General features: G+C 33.7%; 1 protein-coding gene across 2 annotated transcripts in view; it reads left to right on the top strand.

Moving 5' to 3' along the window:
- Positions 1–15,172, top strand: part of Jupiter (microtubule-associated protein Jupiter) — a 102,526-nt gene that overhangs the window by 69,217 nt on the left and 18,137 nt on the right. The window contains exon 1 of one of the 2 annotated variants that reach the window (XM_088204542.1): positions 13,524–13,825. The exons of the other annotated variant lie outside the window; for it this stretch is intronic. Coding sequence (XP_088060668.1) covers positions 13,764–13,825 — 62 coding nt within the window. The 5' untranslated portion in view covers positions 13,524–13,763. Of the gene's footprint in view, positions 1–13,523; positions 13,826–15,172 lie in introns of those variants that run through there. 2 annotated transcript variants of the gene reach the window in all.

The raw sequence follows: 15,172 nt of genomic DNA on the forward strand, positions 1-15,172 counted from the left end.
GTAGTTTTGAGAAGGATTTACTTCCATTTCTGCAATCAGGACATCCAAGACTATTCTTGATATCATAATTTAAACAATCTGGCATTTAAGTATATTCAATGAATTACCTACCACTTCACAAATGTTTTTAATGGCATTTGTATAAATTATTCGCTGTCATCGTACATTTTAAGGCCCAATTGTTATACCTGTGTGCACTAACACAGGCATAACAAAAAATGTACAAAACACGACTATTTAATATATTAAATATGTTCGAATTCGGTTCAGTTGCGAATTGATTTGCCGTTTATTTTATATTTATGAACGGTGGTACAACAAGAAAGACAATAAAATATTATTGTCATTGTTGTAAATCTACTACTGTAACATAATAGGCATTTTTCACCTCTCACCTCTGCTACGTCTGTGTCTTGCCAGTGTGCCACCTAGCTCCAAGGTAGCCAAATAAACCGACCTCCACATTTATATTTTTATTTCTCATAAACTTACACCTGTATTTACCGCATGAGCATTTCGTATAATATAAATTATATTCATTAATTTACGTGCATATCATATGAATTAGATCATTTTTTCCCTTCCAAGTTATAAATTGTGGTATACAGACAACCGCAACCGGCAAGTTCTTAAGCCCTACATTTTTTTCGATTCTTAAATGGTTCCGTGTCTTCGAACGCTCACGATCTTAGAGAACCAGTTAAGAGCATTTCTCACGGCTGCTAGGTGTCCGATGAGCGCACTCGCGTATTGATGCATTACCCATTATACAGAACTGCATATGTTCGTCAAAATGTGGCTTAGCGCGCCCTGTTAAAATCGAACGGTTAAAATTAACCATAGTTTTTAATTTACCACGGCGGCGAAACGTCTCCGTCGCGTTCTGTTAACCGAGGCACGATTTCCTAAAATGGGGGAAAGCATTAAAAACTCATCATGGTGTCGATTATATTATAATTTCTATGGTCACTGTGTGGCTCGTTTTTCGAGCCTCCAAAGGTGATCGGTTCAATGGATCTCTGGAACCGTGACGGATGATGTGGACCGATGGTTACTCTTGAAGTCAATCTAGTTTGGTGGTTAAAAATAAATCTCAAAATATTCATAAATATATATGAATAATAGCATTACATTAACAAATCAACATTAACAGTTACGCTCGTACATCAGGTATTCAACTGGTGTTACTTTTTTAAATTAAGTTCGGAAATTGAATTTTCGAAAGTCTCATGAAAATTATGTTCCTCCATTAATTTAAAGCAACAGTCATCGAATTTCTCTACTTATTTATGTAAAATAACATTAGTTTTGTTATACGATTTCATTAATTTTAAGTTCTAGTCTTTAAGCTGATAAAAATGTAATAATAATAGGGCCATTTCTGTAGTGTTTCGATTGTTACATGATACAATTCTAAGAAGCGGAAGATCGCGGTTATGCAACAGAAGAGAGCATCTGGAGTGAATGGTTGCCGCTCTGCTATAAATAAAACCCTTTATATTTTGTGTATAAATACGCATCTTTATAAAATAAATATCCAATCCATGTTTATGGACATACGATCGTTTATTGACAACAAAGACTAGCTTCCTCTGAACTCACGCAGAGAGATCGATCCGAATATAAGAATACGTTGCGGCAACAAAACGGCGCCCTTTATTAGGGCAGTTTACATTCTTCGACGCCCACGTGTTTTTCTATTTTCTTGTTAGGCTCTAGAAGCGAAATAGCCGCAGTAAATCCGGCGTTTAGTTTGATGAACCGATCAACAACGGGAACAAATCTAGCAGGGTCTCTCCAGAGTCACAAATATCTTGCAGCTCCAGCCGACTTCCTGGTTCTAAATGCGTTTTCACAGAACGACCGCAGATGAAAAATTAACGAGTCATTTTCAGCGGTCGCCGGGTTTATTTCCGAGTGACGGAGTATCGCGTGTCAAAGAACTAGGAGAGCCCTTAATGCCAAACAATGGTTACTTGTGTGATGTTGTTTCATAAAAAAAACTTTATCGTTGCTTTATCGTATATTTATCGTTGCCCTTAATCACTCGGATAGTTTTATAATTTTTATATGCATATCTACACTTCTCTGGATACTACGTACTATTGTTCAATAAGTATGTTCCTATATTGTAAGACCGAGTTAATTCGTTCATGCGAATGTTACTTTCCTCGTGACAATTCCAACCACGTTAATGGTCCATAAAAAACAATCTCCGCGTTTAACTAGGTAGTAAGTTTCAGATAGACGCTCTGTGACATTGTTGCAAGCAGTTGAATTAAAACTGATCTTGTCGATGGCTTCCGTGTTTATTTTAGATATTTGAATCAGTTTTACGATATCAAATCTATAATTTTAGCAATAAAACTATCTCAAGTGGTAGAGTGCTCAGAAGGCTGCACTTAAAAAAAGCTTTCTTCTTCTTGCTCGCCTTTCTTTGAACCACGTTCATTATTCGTATACACGGTTCTTGATCTTAAGCTATTTTGATCTGGTTAATCTATTTATTAGGGATTATCTTTTCGTTCTTTTCGCCTTTGACATTCTTATCTAGACTCTCTTAATCTCACATAATAAGTCATACCATAAAGTTTTGCAGATAGAATGTAATTATATAAACACGTAATTTTGACGTAGTTCACATACATCAACACCATATTTAAAATTAAACTTTTAAGGTTCTTGAAAAATAAAATTATATAATGAGGACTCATTAAATACAATACTACGAAGAGTAGTTACCACGGCTCTATTAATTTATATGTATTTAAATGCACCTTCAGATTTCTCCTTCAAAACATAATTGTTAATTAAACATTGCATTATTTATTACACTATAAAGCAAAATTGAACGATTTGGCATTTGTAACTAATTTTCATATTTTTTTTATTAATGTAGCACACAACGGTCCAGAGTCGTGAGCGTTACATTTTAATAAACACAGTATATCATATTCATAACAAAAGTAGTACAACTTCAACACCGACTCAAACCAACGTTAAACAAACCATCGTGTAGTTTCCATTTGGTAAATAAAAAAAATGGTTCGAAATATTTTTTTGATCAAGTTTTCACGTGCAAATTGGTATCGATTAATCGGTGTGTAACGGTAGTGATTGATTGTTTCTCTGCGGAGATCTGACATACGAGATGAATCGATTAGACCAGACGAAACGAACAATGTTATGTAATTGCAAACGAAAGGGAAATAAAAGTCGAGCGCCGCACATCACTCATTCCGGTCGGAACTGTGGTAATAACCTACTTGTTGTATATATGATGTATTATAATAACACCGTGGGCAAGAACAACAACAACAATGGCGCAAAAAATCAACACGACACGATACGGCAAACGAACGGTCTACACCTGTTGTTCAGGCGAGCGAGATCATCGTTCGGCTGCAGCAACGGTGCACCATTCGTTACATTATCCATGGTCCATGACCGCTGGTCGGTGGCTGGTAACGCCGGAAAAGCGCTGTTGTTCTGGCACCGTACTTCTTCAGCTGGCAATTAACCGAAGGATGCTGCCGTTGACTCACGAAGTCATAAGACCGATTTTTGTTTTCGGTAATCACCGGCCGTGACTATGAATCAAACTGTGTCGTTCCAGGAACGTGAATTATGACACGGAAGCGACGGTTCACCTGTCGCAGCCAGCGAGCCTCGTTAGCATCTCCGCTCGTCCGTGTCCGATTCGCTTCCGGTCTGCTGTGTCCACTCTTGGCCGAAAATTGTGACTCAGAGATTATGTCTATAACTATCAGAATAGTCTTACTAACTTAAGTGACTGTTTTTGTCTAAGACTCATATAAAAAATACATTGTGCCTAACTATAAAATCCAATTTGTTGTGAATACAACATTATGAACAAATTAAATAACACGTGATTCATTAACCGCTTAATCCAAATAAATAAGCACACTTCCCAAAAATATGTGATCCAATTTCCCCATGGACGAGTTAACTCGCACGTTTTAGAATTGACTTTGATTTACGATATGGAAGAAACTCCCCATGACAGTATAACTGAAAATTAAAATTTATATTATACTTAGTCATTTCTATGTTTTTTTTATTATTATACTGAGTTTCTACCTAATTGAGTGGACCAGTTTATTCGAACATATGTTACTTTGAACTGATTCTTAAAACAATGTTTTTTTTTCTGGAGCTATGTAGAGTTTGATCTAATTTTTTTACACATTGCATTTAAATTTAATTATTAATTACTGTATTTTGTATAAAATTTCATATATGTACTTATTTTGGGTTATAAAATAAGGATATATATATTTTTAAGTCATGTTTTCTACTTGCTAGAGTTATTATAATTGGAAAAAGTCAGGGGTTTTGGAATGTTTTTTGCGAAAAAAGTGTCATTAAGCAAAAATATAAATGTTCGTTTATTTAATTATTTATTTTATACATATATGATTTTCTCTATGAACTGATTTAACTCATTATTAGAGATTTGTATAGCTAATATGTATACTGATTTAAATTAATCATCACGATATTCACCCGTGAGATTAGGAAAATCTAGAAAAATTATTATATTAATCACTAATTTCGATCTTCAGGCACGATAGAAATTGAAAAACACAGATTCATATAGGATTTGAAACCATGTCTTTCCGCTATTAATCATTGAATATACAATTGTCCTATCGTACTGATAGTTTTCGGTTTAAAAATGGCGACTGTTATACAATACGGTATCGATGCTTTAGAGGAGAACAATAAGAAAACATCAAACGAGAGCTTCAATAAAACAAGAAAACTCAAATCTTGTGATTTACTCTCGTGTAATAAAAATAATTGACGATTTAAATTTATTTTATAATCAATCTAGATACATACTATATGTATTTTTCTCTGCAAAAAAAATATAATAAGTTAAGAAAGTCTTAATATTATGTTTGTATTGATTTCTGTAAAGTTAGAAGAATTGTAAAAATATAGGAGTTTCTTAATTAGTATTAGTAAAGAATGTAAAAAGGATCAAGGTTATCTTAATATAACTCACCATAACCTTAATGGAAAATGGAGTAAATTTGTTTGAGAGATTATTTTACATTAATCTATTGGCATTGATATGTAGTTAATCATATTGTATAGGTATATATTATTGAAAGAAATCTTACAAAGTCACTAATCGAAATGCTTTTGTATGATTAAATATTATGCATGGTACGTTGGAAGTAAAAACCTTGAAAGTACCTAATGGTATATTATAAATGTATATAATGCATATAGCGAAAGGAAATAGGATGCAAATTATGAACTATATAACAATTAAAAATAAATAGTAGAGAGCTGAAAATGAAATGAAACTCGGTTGAAAGCATCTAAATATTATGTTGCCATAAAATAAGTTTATGTATAATTATTTTATATATAAACTTATTTTACTTCATTGATTATTATTAGCAATTATTGAGTTGTTAAAAACGTGTAAAAAATGGTTGAAATAATTTTATATAGTCATAACATATAATAGTATATATATTTTTGTGAAATTGAGAGAAACTTAATATTTAATTTTTATGATTTACTTTTAACCTGATTTTTTTAATTTTCCCATAAATCAATAAAATTGTAAATGTTAATAAAATGGTCATAATATTAACAATTTCATAAAATTGAATCACTATTTATATTGTAATATTTATGACCGTTGAAAATAATTAGTCTTAAAACCGCTCTGTAATTTAAAATAGTTTTCGATAATAATATTTTAAACTGTACATTATTAAGAATTTCATGTTTTTTGTTACCCAATTAATTCCATGCACTCAATGCCGTTTTATCTCATTTTTCTCATTCAAACGTCATACTTTATGGTGGTTTGTTTGCTTTGACAACATCAAGAGTGTGCTTTTAAACTGTCAACACCAGCTTAATTGTTCATTAAGCGTTGTAATAGCTATGAATACACGATCCATTTAATCGCATGTATAATGCATACGAATGAAAAATAGAATGAATTTTGTGCGTATAATATGTCACTTAAGTTCTACGTCTTCTTAGGCCCTTGCCGTCTGTCTCTTCACTTGATTTTGTGACAAGTTACATAGTAAGTTTAAAGGATAATGGATTTTGGACAGTGTAATATATTATTTAAAGAGGTTCGGATTTGAAAAGATTTAAATTAAATTTGTATTTTAAACAATGTGAGATGAAATTTATTTTTAAACAGATAAGAGCGGCTTTCGCGATTCAGCTCGCGCTCCGGTGGCGCTTAACTGGTTAACTACATACGTGTCGGGGTCCGAACGCACGTTAATTTATAATTGTTATGATCTAGTAATTCGTTGCCGTTAATAATGTGGCGAATCGCGCTCTCCGATGCGATCGGACCACTTTCGAAGCGAACGTAAAAGTAAATCGGTTCGCTGTTTTCCATTTTGCGATGGACGGTTCCGCGGCGAAATGGCTTTTCCAGCTTCGTTTGCATTTTTCGCTTTTCGGCATGCATTGCAGATACGTACACGTGTTGTTGCGAACGGCATTAATATCTGCATATCTAAATCTGTAACTAGTGCAATGTAGTGCGATGTAGACGCAGCGAGCGAATCGGCTCGAATGCATAGAGCTTTTAGCGCTTCTTCTAAGAGTTAAATAAATAAGTTTTTTTTATGATTTCTTTGCAGTGACCGGAAGTGTGGCACGGCTCGAAGCCGAAGCGTTAAGACAATAATTGTGAAAGCCGCAAAAGTTTTTGTGTGTGCTCAGTCGGTCACGCTGTTATGTTTATGATGGTTTTTGTTCTTACTGAATGGTAATAAAAATAGAGCTGAAACAATATCGTTTATTCACAGATGTTTAAAAATAGCTGATTAAGTAATAAAAACCGCCGTTAAATCAGGTGTACAGTTCAATTTTATGTGTTAATTTTCTTGTTGCCACTACTGTTATTTAAGCAAACGATACATCTATGGTCTTACTAGTTATTATCCATAAAATATAATTATTTAAGATTGTATTGGTATATTAAATTATTAAATTTTTTTTATGAAACTGACTATTTATGATTGATCTAAAGTCGAGCATACGTGTACTATATAGTCTTATTCTAGTTAATCACCTTTATATTTTAAGTAAAATTAGGAAAAGCTAGGAGAACCTTATCTGATGTGATGAGTCCTAATTAGGGATTCCAATCCCGGGCCAAAATTTTGATCCCGGGATTTCGGTATTGCAATTAGTCGATCCCGGGATCCCGGGACCAGTCCCGGGATAATTTTCATGTTATTTTATCGATAAAAACAATTTAAAATGAATAATACAATATATTTTTACATCTGTTTTTTATAACGTACAATGTATAAAGTACGTATAATTTTAGTCTCGGACTTAAAATAGAAAATAATATAATAAAAATAAAAAAGGGAAGGTCTTATATATTTATTTGAGAAGAAAAAAATGAACTTTTGACAATGTATGTACATACCTATGTACATTCATAGACACAATTAATTGAAAACATTATTTTGAATAAAACTTACGAAGTAACATCAAAGCATCAAGTGTTTTATCATTTAGCCTTGATCTGATTTTGGTTCCTAAGCAGCCTGCTGCTGAAAAAGCACGTTCAGACTCACAGCCTCAAAGATTCACAGATGACACGTGCAACTCGCGCAAGTTTGTACACGAAATATAACGATGTTGTCAATAATAATTCGATTATGCTTGATAAATCAACCAATCCGAAAAATTCGGGATTATGTTTTATAATCCCGGGACTCATCGGGTATTGAAAATCGTTCGGGATCCCGGGATCCCGGGATTGGAATCCCTAGTCCTAATTATAATTTCTAATTTTGACAACTTATACACAATATAATTTTTTGGGTTCGTGAGGAATTTGAACCTACCTTTCAAAAATCTACCACATCTTATGTTCTTTAAAAAATTGGCATTTCTTCATATTTATAAATATATATATAAAATAATAGATTATTAATTAGAATGGGTTTTTCTTTATTACTTTTGTGAGGTGTATGGAATTTTGATAGTAATGCTTGCACTACACTCTTTGGAAGTTGTCCGAACCGAAGTTACAACTGAAGTCGGCCGAGACATACGACTTCGAGTAAGCGACCACACTGTCGCAAATTTCATATGCCGTCCGGACGGCGGCTTCTGTCACGTACATTCGGCATATTTACGCGCGATCGAAAAATGTGCCAAATAATCGCAATTTTTAAATTGTCATATTATAAAAATTACGCTACTGATAATTATAAAAGTTTGTGTGGGCATTCACCAATACAATATCAGTGAACATTTTTTGGTCGTAAATATTCAATTTACGCAAAATCTTTGTCGGCTTTTGCAAAATGCCATATGGCATAAAAATGATACTTCAGAATACGAACACCACATCTGTGATTATCCTAGAATTTGTCGCCATCGATTCTAAATAAGAATTCGTTATAGTGTGACATTTATGTAAACCGATCTAGTAAAATACATAAGGATATTGGAAAAGATTTTTTTAACAAAATCAAGTACCACTAATTATTTTTTAATTATTTAATTTTATATGAAAAAAAAATATAATAACGATATCTGTTAGAAGAATATAATTAGTCCCTTTTGGTGCTCTAAAATATTCAAAGATGTCAGTAAGAGTCTGTTGAAGTCCCCGATAAGCATGTGGTATTATAACTTGACCACGTGACCACTATGCAGCGCTCGACATGCGTTTTGACCATAGGACGCCTACACGCATACTGAAATTGAACCGAGTTACTCGTTTTATCTCAGTTTGCGAAACACCATATCATTATCTCTCTCACTCTCGTCACTTAACACGCGAAAGAGCGAAAGGGGAAGTATCTCACCGCTCGCGCTCGAAAGAGCAGCTCTGACTTCGGTCCCTTTGACTCGGAAAATAATGCCGACGATGTTCGGAAGCGCTCGAAGCTGACCAATTCGACTCAATTACCCCCACTTTACTTCCCGTTCGCGGTAACGTTTTAGAGCGGGCAGAACCGAACTCTACCGAAGTAACCCACTATATTCTCCGTCCTCGGCCAACTTTGGCCAACTTCCAGAGAGTGTGGTGCAGGCATAACATGTTAAGGTGAAATAAATTGTTTATTGATTGCTTAAAGAAATGTTTTATCAGTTATTTTTTTTTAATATTCTAGGGCCTTTTTTCTTATTTTTTATTATAAAATTTTAAACATATTTTGAATATAGTTTAAAATTTTCCAAAAAATATTTTTCTAAAATTAAAAAAAATCTTTAGAGGATACTCATTAAATAATTAAAATAAATCCTTAAAACAGGGGTGGCCAATCCAAATGATCTTGCGGGCCACTTTGGTAATGCAACTCCGCGGGCCACATATAAAATTATACATCCCCATATGAAAAATTGAAACATAATGAGTTATTACTATTGTGTTTATTATTATTCTTACACGTAAACATAGATAATATAATAATAATGATACTAAACGTACATTGTAAAGAATCTCGCGGGCCGAAAAAATGTTCAAGGCGTGCCGCGGGTTGGCCACCCCTGCTGTTGAGCAGGAGCAATACGTTATATGACTGTAGTTTGAACGGTTTCTTGATCTTTACTTGAAAATAAAATTACTATGGATTTTGATGAAACACTTGAAAAAACAATGTAATACTAGAGTCTCCTTGGAAACACATTAGTGTAATACATATTTGTAGTTTTTCTCAAAATTTTTATTTGTGGTCGATTTTAACCATTTTATTCGTTCAAGAATATGTCTTTCTCCAATGCGTTCATCTAATGGTTCTTTATTACAGTATTAAGAAAGTTTGACGTCTGAGAAACGGCGGAAAAGCCACGGGCGCAAATTGTCAAAAACGATATTATTACTCTAGTTTTTTTGGCGTACCTCTCGAAAAAGACGTCCAGCGCCTCCAGCCATTGTTCTTCTCGATTGCCGTAATAAATTAAACGCTCAGTTTATCTCTCGGCGTGTTTGATTAACTATACATTTGCGTGACTGGATTTAGGAAAATAACAATAAAAACCCCTCGGTCATCTAATCTCTTAAGTCTAAATGTCTGAAGCTTCTGTAGACATTATGGAAACCTTTCTACAAAGATGAGATTGCAACGCACTTAATAATATAATATGCGTATTGTTCGATAAATACGTATTCGAGTTTATAATGCTATACGAATTTTCACTATATGCACAATGGGTCGTTTAGATACGTCTAGCACACAAAAGACACTATACGTTTAAGGCTCAAATTGAGTATATATGTATAATAGCTTGTACGACAATTAAAGTGTCTCTCGTTTCTAAATTTACGAGTCCTTAATTTTTTGCAGTGGGTCCCTAATTCGATAACGACGTCGTTCTAGTAAAGTGTATAATTACAGGACGCCTTGGCGCCTATCTAGTCGAAGGATTCAATTATTGTAGGCGGTGTTTGTTTTTGGTTTAATTTCGAATTCGTTCTGCTTTCTTCGCCCGGCGAATTTATCGCGTAAAAGTGCTGCTATCTTTACATACGTACTCGAGTTTTCTTTTCACCAAAAATTCGTACGCCGCTAAATCACTCGGTGGCCCGCTTTCTTTTCTTCGTCTTCTTCTGAGATATATGCCCCTTTAATTGCATCTCGTTCAGATTCAGAATGTCGATATTGTTGCGTTCGATGCGTGGTATTTTTATGGTGGATCACTAGGTCGGCCAGATAGCGATCGCTCTCAGCTGCGGGTCGGCGTTGATGGATTTTCGGGTGGAATAGACCCGTAGTTTATGGATTTGAGATAAAAGTTTGGTGTTAATTAACGCTGAATAATAATAATAAAAAACACATCTTCACGCATGGATCGTCGCCGAAAATGAATATCCATGTGTGTTATTTACGCTGTGAACTCCGTATGGTGTGTCTGAAATTGAGCGTAGGCAGAAATATGTATGTATGTAAATTTAATTGTTCGTTTCGAAAATCAAATTATAGAAATAATCGAGTTTATTTATATGTATGTATGATATGAGGATGAATAATGTAAATTGTGATGTGATTCATCATATGTGAAATGAAACTTTGAAATGCCTACTTTGTTCAGTATATTATATACAAGGTCAGCATTTATTGTTTTGTAAAAGTGATAAGATTCAGGTCATTATCTATGTATTAGTCATATTTTACTATCTCATTAAAAAAAAGTATGATAAGTTTATGCATGATTCGAGTTTTTAATTTGTTTCTTCCTGTATGTCAGGGGTGGGCATCGAACGCGAATACACTACATTACAAAAATATTCTCACTGCGTGATCTTAAAATATGAACACATTGTTGTCGGGTGATTTCGCGCATTTTCTTAAGCCTGGCGCGGGCCATTTTTTAGCAGCCGCGGAATTTATCGGAAACGAAGAATTTCCGCGTTTTTTTTTCGGAAACTCGCCATAACTTTTATACTATACAATATAAAATTATGAAATTTAAAACACAGACTTACCATAAACAGTACTATCAAATAAAGAAGAAACATGGAGGCTGACATTTTTATATTCACTGATAACTAGCGTTTATTTTGCACATAAAAGTACTAGAAAAATGTATGTAATAAAAAATCGAATTAAACACTAAATAAAAATAAAATATGTCACAATTTGTTTTTATGAATAGTTTTTCAACGTATGATATCTCTAAAAACACGTACCTCTGTGTAGAGGTATGTCAAAAGGTACATAGCCACACTTTTGTTCCAATCATCAATAATCAGATAAATTATCCACACAAAATTCATCGTCAGATTTATTTTTATCGGGTGAAAACATTTCGGGGTGTAAAGCTATTTTTTAGACAGCCGAAAGACCGAACATTTACGCGTAACTGTAATGATGTATTTTTTTTATAACAAGTCACAGATGTCGCAATGACCGTTGCTTGTTATCTACCCCAGGTCAAGTTTCATTGGAATTTGTTTTGTTTTCTCACTCCCGACCATCCCTTCTTTTACATCTGGTAGAAAGTAATTCCTCGAAGCATCTTGAATAGAATTGAACATAATAGAAAATATTTGGGATAACAGGAATATTTTATAGTTCGTTATTTAACTTTTTGTACGGTATAAAAATTCAATATCAAAATTAGTACAATACATTTGGTGGAACTGTAATAAATGCGACGACGAATAAAATAATGTCTTTATTAAATATCAAAGCAGTGATATCTAGCTGCTGACAACAAAAAAAATGCAGTTCAAATTACACGGATAAACACGTGAGCCGACTTCTAGCAACAGACTACAAAAAACGGATTTTTACGGGTCCCGCAATCCAGCAGCAGTTCCGCAAAAACGGAAAAATCCGTGTCCCGACAACAATGTGTTTAGTCAATTATTTTTTTAAGAAATAAGAGCAGTTGAAAATATATTTTGGCAATATAAGTGATTATATTTATTTATCTACATACATATGTATTATATTTTAGATGTTTTCTTAAGTTTGTGTTACATGAAATTACACAAATAAATAATTAACTAATTTCAAGATTTTTTGTGGCGAGTGGCTGATATTTTTAGCTCAAAAAATTGTTCCTTTGAAACAGGATAATAAATAAGATTTGACTCGGATTCGTCAATCCATTGTACACATATAAAATTATTTTATATTTTAACTTCAATTTAGAAGACAAATCAATAGAAATAGTGATATATAGAATTTAATAAAATTTTGAAGTTTTATATTTATATATTATTGCGAGTTTGCAGAGCTTTTTTTTAATAAAAAAGGTGCCGAATCTTACTTGTCGAGCATTTTACTAGAGAAAATTATATTTAAATATCATTTAAATTAAATTTAAAGCAGCTTTTCCTATGCCACAAAGCGCATAAAAAATTAACAAAATTTGTCAAAGTGTACTCAAACTGAATTTTGGTCAATAGGAGGGCACAAAAAACAATTATCACTTCTCAGAAGTCAAAAATTCACGTCAAAAGCAATAAAATCGTGTCGGTGTCGTCGCAGTGGGAACGCTCGGTAACGAGCGTTCCCACTGTGACGGCGACGGCACGATTTTATTGCTTTTGACGTGGATTTTTGACTTCTGAGAAGGGATAATTGTTTTTTGCGCTCTTCTATTGGTCAAAATTCGGTTTAGATGTTCTTCATTTGATTTGCAATCATTGAAAATCGTATTATTAAAAAAAAAATCGATTTTTCCATCTACTTGATAAATATACTCTATATTCTGAAGGTAATCTATTTGAAAGAGACTTTTATTTAGTTGAATTATATAGTAGCAAGTCATAAATAGGCAGTAGTTTCGATTAAAATTATTCCGATATAAGCGGCCAATTTATTTCGATATATCGAAACTGTTGATTCGGTTCAGCCACCCCGGCCGGCTTCAGCTGATCTTCCCTTTCAGCTGACTGCCGGTCACGCTTCAGCCCCGTCGCGAGGCCATTCTCCCCCATGGGGGCTATGTCCCCCCACTCGCCGGCCGTTCCTGCGCAGCTCTTTCCGAAGTACTTATCCGGCGCGCCGTCACTCCGACATTCAGTCAGCTGTTTGTTCTCGCAGTAGTTGGTCGCGTTCTTCTCCGGTCTTCCTCGACAGCAAACGTTCCGTCTTTCGCTCTTCGAATTATAGAGAATATAATTCGTAAGTCTAAAATACGCGAGTGACTCAACTGATCGACGTTCGACCTTTTATCCGTCCGTAAATTTCGGAGGGTGAGAAAACTCAGAGCCAGAGCAAGCAGCACAGCCTCTTTGTACGAAACTTATCGATCTCATCATGGCCACCTACGCAGCCTTCAAGCATGTTGAGCTCCACAAAGTTGGATGCGGGAAGAACAGGTACGTGATGTGATCGGCGATGAAAAATATCTGCATTATGACACGACAATCGCGAGATGTTATCGCCGAAATTCCTAGACTGTCAATAGTCGCGTTGAGTATGTACGACAAAAAACCATTGTCGATATCTCTGGAAAGGAATTCTTCAGATAATTCCAACGTCAGTGTTGCACAAAGCGACTTAGGCCGTATGTCTTAGATAAGCTGGGCGTTTTTTATTTGTTTTTCGACATTTATTTGTTTAAAGAAAATTTGAGTCGATATTGAATTATGCTTGTTATCTATTAGGCGACCGCATTATCCGCTCCTAGAAGGAAAATTGTGCGTGTTTGTTCGTATTATTACGCATTGTTTTTTTAAGTTGCGGTCACATTTTAGAAAAAAATAGGCGATCGTTGTGTGATAAATTTAGCAAAATTAGGGTAAATCTAAGATTACCGTTTTATAAAGTATTGGTTCAATCAATAGACAAAGTATCTATGTTCATTATAACGTCAATTTAATTTTTCATCATATAAAACACATACATTACGAAGCTTTTGTTATTAAATAATGAAATATATTGCTATTTTTATTAATAAAATTTAGTAAATGAACAATATAATATTATTTTTTTATGCAACGCCTTGTTTAATAAAATTATATGTGCTGCTAAATGAACGATTTAACATACTAAATATTTCGTGCTACGCGGTCAAATTAACTTTGATTTAATAGTATACTAAATTTGGAGAAAAATTAACCTCAATAATCATTGATTAAAATACAACTTTTAGAGCGAATATGATTACATTTACGAGTTTATAAATTTTTGTATGAAATAATAATACGACTTACTATAAGTGAGAATTGAGTGAACCATATCTAATCCGAATTTTAAACAAAAATTACGTCAAAAGCAATAAAATCATGCCGTCGCAATGAAAACGCTCGGTTATCTAACGTTCATATTAATACTTTTTTTATATTACGACGTACTATAAGTGAGAATTCAATAAAGCATATTTAAACCGAATTTTGACACCAATAGGTGAGCGCAAAAAACAATTTTTCACTTTTCAGAAGTAAAAAAAAAGTGAATAATCTCTCATATTAAATTTGTTTCATTTTTTATACGCTTCGTGTCTTTAAATTTAATTAAAATTATATTTGACTATTGAGCTATATGCGAGACGCGACGTCTGTCTGTACTTTTTCTTCAACTTGAGTCCCGTTAGTTTCTATTTTGAACTATAATTAGCTTTAGAACTTTCATTATGTTAGGTTTTGGTTTGAACAGCAAATGTACTTTTCGCAACTGTCAAATTGAGTTTCATAGACATTTTAGAGCAGCATATAATTTCACTA

This window comes from Plectrocnemia conspersa, unplaced genomic scaffold (genome assembly GCF_051122295.1).
Source record: "Plectrocnemia conspersa isolate PC_06_02 unplaced genomic scaffold, ASM5112229v1 ptg000014l, whole genome shotgun sequence".
NCBI lineage: Eukaryota > Metazoa > Arthropoda > Insecta > Trichoptera > Polycentropodidae > Plectrocnemia > Plectrocnemia conspersa.